The sequence below is a fragment of the Synchiropus splendidus genome, chromosome 5 (genome assembly GCF_027744825.2).
Source record: "Synchiropus splendidus isolate RoL2022-P1 chromosome 5, RoL_Sspl_1.0, whole genome shotgun sequence".
Taxonomy (NCBI): domain Eukaryota; kingdom Metazoa; phylum Chordata; class Actinopteri; order Syngnathiformes; family Callionymidae; genus Synchiropus; species Synchiropus splendidus.
In genome coordinates this window covers 10,888,999-10,899,136 of record NC_071338.1, presented here as the reverse complement: position 1 = coordinate 10,899,136, position 10,138 = coordinate 10,888,999, and the positions used below count along the sequence as shown (strand labels likewise).

General features: G+C 44.4%; 1 protein-coding gene across 2 annotated transcripts; it reads left to right on the top strand.

Moving 5' to 3' along the window:
- Positions 1 to 454: 454 nt before the first annotated feature.
- On the top strand, positions 455 to 7,741 carry mazb (MYC-associated zinc finger protein b (purine-binding transcription factor)). Of its 2 annotated transcripts, XM_053866724.1 has the most exons (7): positions 455 to 1,208; positions 1,334 to 1,484; positions 2,333 to 2,439; positions 3,123 to 3,370; positions 4,005 to 4,068; positions 4,186 to 4,357; positions 5,691 to 7,741. In XM_053866724.1, the coding sequence occupies exons 1-7, from the start codon at positions 1,176 to 1,178 to the stop codon at positions 6,032 to 6,034; spliced, it is 1,119 nt and encodes a 372-aa protein (XP_053722699.1). In that variant the 5' UTR covers positions 455 to 1,175; the 3' UTR covers positions 6,035 to 7,741. The 2 variants fall into 2 exon arrangements, with proteins under 2 accessions (XP_053722699.1, XP_053722700.1); XM_053866725.1 differs by lacking the exons at positions 455 to 1,208; positions 1,334 to 1,484; positions 2,333 to 2,439 and adding an exon at positions 2,455 to 2,745.
- The last annotated feature ends 2,397 nt before the right edge of the window (positions 7,742 to 10,138 follow it).

Here is a 10,138-nt window from a genome sequence, read left to right as displayed (position 1 = left end):
GCGGTGCAGTGCAGATGTGAAGTCACGTGGAGGAGGGGCGGGCTCTAAGTCTCCCTATGAGTTAGAGCGCCTACCTGTATTTAAGCGCGTTTTCGGTGAATAGAGACTTCCTTCCATTGTCCAGAGTCCCGACTACAAGCACTTTAAATGAATTCATAATAGTATCCCGTTATTTTCTCTTACATAATGTCCCCCAACCGTGTTTGGATTTCAAAGCCTTAAAGAATGATTTTGTACTTTTGAATTGAAACACTGGTGTCTCAAGTGGATCACGTATAACCATAGTTGGACTGATGCATAAAATCCTGATGATCGTGTGCGAAAAAGGTTTTTGTGAAGCTATAAATAACCGCCAGACAATATTTGTCGGCCGACACGCCCAGGAAGTGCGGAGAGAGGCGGAAGCAGAGAGGGGGTAGAAGAGGAAAGCATATCCCTTTAAGACCAAGTGGGACATAGCGGCGCGAGAGAAGGCGAGGAGGAGGGGGAGAAGAAAGAGGAATTAAAAAAGAAAAGGAAGAAAGAGACAGGGCGGGAGGGAGGAGGGAGAGAGCGCGGCCGATAAAAAAAGAAAGATGACATCCTCGCAGCTGAAGGGCCGAGGGGGAACCACGGGCCGGTGCCCGGCCACAGCGCCGCTCACGGCGGCCACAGCTTGAAAGCAACACCGAGGCTTCGACAAACACCCGATCGGCCTATCGGGCGAAATCGGAAAACAGATCCATAAATTAAAATCAAAGCATGACGTAATTTGCTGATAGATACGAGTGTAATCAGGAATATTTCGTCGTTTTAAAACGCGCTCGTTTTTTTCGTCTTGCTCTCTCGGCAGATATCTTGAGGGCGACTGCTTGATGTTGGTGTTCGCTAGCAGTTAGTAGCGGAGCGACTTTGCGTTTGGGCTCATTCTTGACTAGTAGGTCTAAGTTGTCCCGGGAGAAGCGGGCCGCCAGTCCGCGTCTGTCGACAGCTGCGCCTGCTTCCATTGTCGGACAGCATCATGCTACCTCGCGGAGAAACGCCGCTGTGAGCTCTTTATTGTCGCGAATCTTATCAGCGGCACCGGCGGCTGATCGGCACTCGGTCGCAGGCGGGTCGATCAAAACGATGCAAAGGCTGCCCTCTTCCATTACAACCAGAAGCTGACTGTTAAATGTCCATCGGGCTGGCGCAAAATGGAGGCTGCTTGGAGCAATTTTCTCTTCCAGGTCAGTTTGACGTGCAGGCATTTTGACTGGGCGAATGTGCGCTGATTGACCCTCCCGGCCAGTGCCGGCACCTCCAGGTGATGCTGCGTGTTTACATTTGGTGATGGCCTTTTCTTGCTCCCCAGAATACTCCCACCCAAAACCAAGTGGAGGAGAGTCTCCAATCAGAGCTCATGACGGTGCAAACAGACCCTGAACAGACTCCACCCTCGGAGCACTTGGCTCCGCCTCCCTCGACGGTGGACACCGCTGCTCTCAACGAGGACCCGCTGCCCGGTGAGACGCTGGCAGGACCGTTCTCGGTGTCATTTCCGGATCGACCTTGGTCATGGTTTAATGTGGAGGATGTTTGTGAAAGCACGACAACTGGTATTTGACACGTTTGTTTGCTACTCAACGTTCACTGTTACTCATAGAGGATGCTATTTCAAGCAATGAAACACTGAAAAATAACCAGTCCAATTCACCACTACGCAAATAGTTCACGTTTTATTTAACGCGTTGGTGGTCAGAAGATTTATATTCACAGGAATCTTCCTCACCGTTTTTGCTGTCTTAAATGAACTGCACACATTTTGTTGCGCTTGAAGGTCTTCCTTTTTTAAATAAGGTTGCAGTGAATTAGTTCCAATCTGCTTTTCAAAGTAATGTAAATATTATTAGTCAATGGAGAACAGATTTACTTTCATCAATTCTATTCAATAATTCATCTAATAGAAAGCCAATCTAATCAAATGTCATCTCACCTCCTCTGTCGAAGTATGCATGCTGACCACTAGATGTCGCTGCATATTCGAAAATGCAACAGACACACGTTTTTATGAACCTCCAAGCAAAAGGGAACGGTCGAATTTCTTGTGGAGTGAGTTTTCAGCCGGAGTGAGCAGTTTGTTGACTCCATTTGCGACTGTCTTTTTCATGAATACATTATTTATTATATGCCTATTAAACATTCAATGCTGTAATCATCCAGAAGGTCAATCACATTAATGTTGCATGATGTAGCAGCAGCGCCACCAGCCATTTATCTCTGTGTGGTTGACCTTTAGATGACCCGTTGATCAACTTTTCTCTCTCAAACTGACCCTGGTTGATTTCTGTCTCTCTCCCTCGCTGTGGTCCAGTGAAGCCAGTGTCCCGGCCGACCCGAGTGCCACACATCTGTGCCATTTGCAACAAGCAGTTCAAGAACAACTACAACCTGCGGCGGCACCAGTCGGTCCACACAGGGGTACGCATGAAGGACAGGGCCAGAGAGCAGGCGGAGGGGGCGCAGGAGGGAGCAGCTGGCCAGGTGGCGATCCCGATGGCAATGGAGGATGGAGGGGGGGCGGAGAGGCCCACTATCCCCATCTCCCTGCTCCACCTCCCCGATCCTCTCCCTCTGGTCCCTCCCGGCGTGCTGTCGGGGGACCAGAAGCCTCACATGGGTAGTCATGACGGTGATGGGCTCACCATGCCGAGTGTAATGGCTAGTGTTAACCCCCATGCCCCGCCTCCTGCTGCTGTCGTTATGGCCACTGGGGCGACAGTACAGGTGGGTCAGGGCCTTGTGAAGAACGTGAACCCCAAACCTTTAAGCATGTTGTTTTTAAAGCTGCCTGGCCACAGAGATGGGTCCACCGTCTTTTTTTGGCTGCTTCTTTGTTACCAGAAAAAAACTTCCCCGAGTGTTTAATCCCTCTAAGTGTGTCTAGTAACAGCCGGCCTTTAAAGTCCTTACCCGCATTTGGTGAAGTCCCCTCACTTCAGTTTAAATGTCTAAACCACCTCCTGCATGTTTTTTCACCACAAGCAGTCAAGCAACTAACCAATGTGAGGTTCAGATGAAATGTAGAAACGTAGCACTTGTTCGCGGGAGTCATGGGACCTTTTGCGTGTCTAACTCTTGTCTTGTGTTCCTCCGCCTCCTAGCGGCCAGCAAATCCTAACCCCAACCCCATCAGGAAGAACCATGCCTGCGAGACCTGTGGCAAAGCTTTCCGTGACGTCTACCATCTGAACCGTCACCGCCTGTCCCACTCGGATGAGAAGCCCTTCTCCTGTCCCATCTGCCAGCAGCGCTTCAAGAGGAAGGATCGCATGAGTCACCATGTTCGCTCCCACCAGGGTGGCGTGGAGAAACCCTACGTGTGCCCCCACTGCAGCAAGGCTTTCTCAAGGTGAGGACTTTGCCAGTACAGTGTCTTATAGCAAAAAGGTCTGGAAAAAATAATTATTTTGAAGTGTGTTCGGTTAAATAAAACACACTATTCTCAGAGCATTCCCTTGGACCGAACACTCCATGTCTCCATAAAAAAATGTGCTTGGGTAGAGAAGAAGTTATGATGTGTGTGCTGGTGCCAAAAACCAGCTGCATAAGGAGTGAAACAAGGAGCACTGTTTTGTTGTAAATTCATCAGCTCAATACTGCTTTGGGGAGATTCATGTGAATAGATTATGCTTTTGAAAGTGGGGAACAGAACCATCTGTCTATTGTAGTTAGTGTCGTGGGAGTGGAGATTCGTTCATTCTTTAAAATCCTGTGTTTTCCTCATCGTGTCTTATTCATTAGCTGTGAAAACATCATGTGCATTACTGTATGTTCTTTCCTTTTAGGCAGGTAACACTTTGCCTTGCATCAAACAAATCCACATTCACAAAACATTGCTGCTAGTGATACAATCAAGAAGATAACTGCCTTAACCTCTCTCTGCTAGCTGAAGAGATATTTCATGTGAGCGACTGCATGTGTGACTTTGATTAATGCTTCCTGCTAAAAAAAGATGCCCCTGTTTTCCACCCCTCTCTCTCCAGGCCAGACCACCTAAACAGCCACGTGCGACAGGTCCACTCCTCAGAGCGTCCTTTTAAATGTCCGGTACGTCCTCTGCACCTTCACCCAGTTTTATCTAGACATCTGTATGGAACTGATGGACTCCTAGTATAGCTACAGCATCTATCAAATCCTTACGAATCCTTGTGTTTGCTTTCTCAGACCTGCGAATCCAGTTTTGCGACCAAGGATCGACTGCGTGCCCACATGATTCGCCATGAAGAGAAGGTGCCGTGTCACATTTGCGGTAAACTGCTGTCGGCTGCTTACATCACAGATCACATGAGGGTGCACAACCAGTCGCAGCACCACGCCTGCCACCTCTGCAACCGCAGTAAGTACACATGGTTACCACCTGACTATCGACTGCAGCTTGATAAATGTTGACACGACTGTGGCGACTAAGTGGACCACTAATGTTGCTTCATGAAGGTCGCTGTGGTTTGCTCTGGAAATGAAGATGAGAATGATCAGGTTCACGATTATGGCCTCAAATGGTGCGGTTTTTACTCTCAGTAATCAGTAATTTCACAAAACAATACCTGTGAAGTCGCCACAAAAAATGTTTTTCTTTTTTTTAACCAGCATATGACGTCAACGGACCAGATCCTGTCTTGTGGTTTTCTGGATAAATACCCCGAGTTTAGGTCGCTTAATATTTTTGATTAATAACCTGTTCTTGTCTCAAGCGCTACATTTCTCCAGAGTTAAAGAACTTTTACATGTTTTCAAACACACTGGTAAACATGAGGCTCCCTCTACTTGACTCCCATCACAGAGGTCTGCTATATTTGGGTCAAATCAAATTATTTCATTGTCTTTCATTGTCTGTTTGTAATGCAAAATTTGAAGACCAATATAAGCCGACGGCTTGTGTACGTTTCACATGCTTTGACCCAAATATCCGTTGAAACTTCATCCAGTCTGCATTGATTCTGCAAAGAAACAATTGAGAGAAATTTATGTTACTGAGATGATTCCTTTCTTCAATATGTCCTCCGAAGTGAATAACCCAGGTCTCTTTAGTTTTTTCCTCCATCATGGAGGGTATGTTTTGCTGTGTGTCCATCCATCCATCCATCCAAAAGAACATGAAAAGTTATGTATTTGGACAAGATTTTTGATTGAAATGATTCCATTTTGGGAGCGATCTGGCTCACTCTCTGGATCCAGGACTTTTTCTCTGTAGCCTGCTTGTTTGTGACTCTGTGTGCAGCTGGTGTGGTGGGCGCTGAAATGGCTCAGTTGAGAGGGCATTAGACTGAAGATCTAATGGTTGCTGGTTTGAACCCAGTCACACGAGATCCTGTTTAACTGGTTACATTTTTATGTGGGAGGTGATTGATAACCTCCTCCAAGTCAGAAGGGAGGCTATCCTTTTTGAGGGATACTTAGCAGGTTGGCTGGACTGAGGCGTTTGGCAGAGGTTTAGACTCTCGCAGTTGTACAGCTGTGGCGGCGTTTATTAATCCGTTGTTAGCGCCCAGGTATCCCAGTTGTTTTGTCTGGAGCAGTATTGGGATCTTCATCAGCTGATGTCTGAGTTTCATTGTTTATTCATGAAGACAGTCTGCGCTCTTAAGAGCGATTATCACACCCAACACTTCCACTGTGATGCCTGATGTCCTCCTGGATAGTACTGAACAACTCTCCTTGATCTTCCACAGGCTTCACCACGCTGACGTACCTCCGCGTCCATGCACAGAAGCACCACGGGCAGGAGTGGAAGGAAAGCCCGGGGGGATTTGGCGGCACCGCTCCTGGCGGTGTACTGGTCTGTCATCTATGTGGCGTGCACTGCAAGACCCCCACCCAGCTTCAGGGGCACATGGGCACCCACAACAACAACCAGGGTGCTCCCAGCCCCGTCACATCCAATGTGGCTGCCAGTAGCTCCGTCTCCCTTAGCAACATGGTGACGGCGCCCACCGTCTACGTCACTGGCGGCACAGTTGTGGACCTGCTGGTCACAGACTGCTCTAGCATTGCAGTACCACAGACACACAGCTAGCAGGGGAGAACGCCGCGGATGAGCTTCATCTCTGGATCAGTTCGCACCTAGTGATTCAAGTATGGAGACTGGTCACTCGGGCAGTTATTATGTCACAAACGGATGAATTCTATTGCTGCAGCAGTTTCATTAACACTAACGACAAACATGGATGTGTCATCAATATTTCCAAATGCTCTGAAGCATTTTTAACTGTGGTATTATGACCATCTGCTGTATTACTTTTCTCTCCCCCTCCTTGCCACTGCGACGTCGGATGCTCCAAACAAGTGCGCCAAGTACTGTATATCTCACACCAGCTCTCGACATACCTCCATTTTGTAGCAGACTAACCAAGAACTCTACCTGCTTGAGTTGAGTAACACAAGGTCAGAGCTCTTTAGAGTCCACGGATCTGGAGGAGTGATCTAAAGCCACAGTAGATGGCAAGTAGTGCGAATGTGTGTGTGTGTGTGTGTGTGCGCTGAAGCATGAAAACTTGCTGAATTAAAACAAACTCCTGATGTGCAAAGCGGTAGCACAGGTTTCTTTTCTGCTGAGGGAGAAGGGAGCACGTAGATCAAAACGCAAGGTTGTGATAAGCCGACTGTCTTGAAGGGTACAGAGTCCAGATTGTCGTATTCAGTGTCAAGCACCTTAAATCATTCTTGTTGGATACAGTGAGGATCAAAATGGGTTAGAAAGTCCTGGGTCGTCTTACGCTGTGTCTTCCTTACTGGGTCTGGCCATGAAAATATATCGACTGTGCGTTTAACACTTCAGCTTAAGACATGACAACTCTTGCACACAAATGACTACATTTTTGCATGGAAACAGGCTTTTTGCGCTTATTATTGGTAGCCACCTGTAGGAGTTCCAAAAAGCTGGGAGGCTATGATTAAAAAGTTGTTGATTTTAATGTTTTTTTTTTAAAAAGAGTCATTATTGGCCATTCATTCAAACAATATTTGCCATTGTCCTTGGGTTTCTCCTCTACCAGTCCATCGGGGGAATCTTTAGATTTAGTTGTCCAACTCTGTATAGCACATCATGTTTGGAATGCAAGGTAGTGTCGTTCAACATCATGAGAAGAACGGTTGGTTACTTTGAGTTGCTGTTGTTTTTATTGTGGAAAACGTGTGCAGACTGTTGGTCTTCCGAAGGTCAACACCTTGACTTGACTGTAAACAAGTCCTGGTTTCGTACTGGAGTGGTTTGTTTTGTGTGATTATGTTACTCCGAGTCTTCTTTTTTTTCTTCTTCTTCAATTCTTTTTACTTGTTGATATGTGTTCTTCCTGTTAAGAAAGTAGCAATCTATCACACACGATTTTTAGATTTCTTCAGTTACACTAAGATAAAAAAATAATAATACCTCTATTCTAGGATTCTGTATAGCTCTTGTGATACATCTTAATGCCTTATTGTACTCAACTGCATTTAATTCTTTTATGAGATATTTCAAATCTTAGTCATGGATTCATTAAGAATATTAATGGGATGTATTTATATTTATATTTTTATATTTCTCAACAATATGCATGTCTGAAATGTTGGAGCAAAAAAAAGAAAAAAACTCAATGATGCTTATTACATCAATATTAGGTTCTTTTGTAGCAGTAGAGGTCATGTTATTATTTTGTAATTTGGAAATTAAAAGTGAAAATGATCAAACAGATTCTGTGTTTGGTGCTGATTTGTAAGATGGGCTGTTGTGACGAATAAAAGCATCATCAGAATATCTGTTTTCATGAGTTTCATTTCTATCAACCCCTAACACTGAATAACAGAAGGAGCTGAAGCTTATCAACAGTTCTCTCCCCTTCTCCATCTGTTCCTAATGTAAACACACGTCTGACATCCCGAGTGATTTGATTTGGATGAAGTGTCCAGGTTAAAAGAACTTCAATGAACGTGACTTTTTAAACAGATCCATTGCGTTCAAAATACCCAAATGCTCAAAATATTTTCAGCAACCAAGACATTTTGGCTTTTGATGTGGTTGGTGTAGATGGAATCTGAATGGTTTTCATGGCAGTTCTTCAACTTGTGTGTTCCACAGGTCAGATGTAAAGGAAAATGTGGAAATCCAATGCAAGCCACACATTCACAGACAAAATTGAAATTATGGTGAATACAGTGATGATGCATGTGGAACTAACCATAGTAACAATATCTTTTGCTGGAAATCAGACATACATTTGGCAAGATCAAGACTTTGTTGTGATCCCGTCTATCACAAAAATATAAAGTTTGTCTGTTGCATATTCAAAATATGTTAGGTAAAGAGAGGAAAGAAAAGAAAGGTGTCAGTGTGTGATGATGCTACAGTGTTAAACCATGCAATCTAAAATATGATTTGCTCGTTATATCATTTCATTTTTATCATCTTTAGTTGTTTTTTTTAAATATAAGCAATAAACGTAATGAAGGTTTTTGTCTGTTTTTAATTTGTGCAAATCCTTACATTGCCTTAATAGAGTGCAGGGTCTATTCAGAATCATAATCAGAATAGAATTTATTTATGGTCAGTGGGTGTTCCACCAACTAGGAAAGTGCTACGAAATAAAGTGCTGTTAATAAAATAAAATAAAATAACATAAAATAACAAAGGCTGATCACAAATTTCCAGTCTGATGGCTGAGGGGAAGAAGCTGTTCCTGTGACAGGAGGTTCTGGTGTGGATGGACCGTAGCCTCCTGCCAGCGGGAAGAGGAACAAACAGTCCATGACCAAGGTGAAAAGGGTCGGCATGCCTCTGGGTCCTGGAGGCATACAAGTCATGAAGAGGTGGCAGGCTGCAACCGATCACCTTCTCAGCAGAACGCATGATGCGCTGCAGTCTGCTCTTGTCTCTGGAGGTGGCTATTACTGGTTGATGTCTTTTTTATGTAAAATGCAAGTTTTATATTGTCATATCTGGTGTGAGAGGATGTGTTTCAAACTGGCTGCAAGTCCTGGTGAATCAACAGCACATTGTCTCTATTCACGTATTTTGTTTTTCAAATAAGCTAAAATGTGTTCAATAGCCTGTAGACCAAGACCACAGGTTTGAAAGATATATATATTTATTTATTTTTTATTTTTTTTCTATCACTAAACATAATTGAACTTCTGTGTGTTACCAGGCCATAAAGAAGGTGTAAATACTTTTTGTTCTTTCAGAGCATTATCATGGAAGAGGCAATCTTAGTATCCTGTCAGACATGAGTGTCATGCTCAGAGTTACTCAGTTTCTCTACCTACAGGATAACGTATTTAAAAAGGCATTTTGATAAGCTGAAGTCACAAAAGATAAAGCAATCAATTCTCTGTGTGTCTGTGTCAAGAGACAATGTTCCATCAGAAGAGAGGTACTCTGGGAAAATCCAAGGAGAGATTGCACAGGCAGACCCCTGGTGGTGCCTGAGCACCAACCCTCTCCCCCTCTTTCTAAAGTTCTGGGGGAAAATCAGTCCCACCCAAAGGTATTTTGGTGTCTGACAGCGCATTCTGTTCTGATCTAGTTCTTGTGAGAATCGTTCCGGATCTACACCGCAGCTCCTCCCACTCCCATACCGCGCGGAGCGGCCGTCCAGCGGCTCCTCCAACAGCAAACACAGAGTTTGCACAGTCCTCTTCAGTGAGTATTGGTGAGGTCTTTTTGGTCCAGTATATTGTGTTTAAAAACACAGTAATTCAACTGTAGTTGTCACTGCAGTCAACTGTAGTGACCTTTCATAGATGTGCATCGCATTTCGTTTTTCTATTAAGCATCGGAAGTCATATAAATGATGGGACATCTTCGGATCTTCAGCAAATCCAAAACGAACCAACCCAGCAAAATGAAGAATTTTTCACGGGTGCCCTTTTTTTCGTGCCAAAAAAAATACGTTACAGCGTTCCATGGGACCCCAAAAATAACATAACATTTTTTAAATAGGAGGAAATGTTTAAAATGAAAAACTATCTCCATAAACTTTATAGATGACTTGAGATAAAATAGAATGGGAACTTTGTCCGCATATTTCTCCTGACTCGTAACAGACACTTTGCCTTTATTGAGTAAGATACGTGACTGATCATAAGGATTATGCTCCATTTACCTCTATAAATACCCCGATCTGTTGAATGGACGGCACTGACA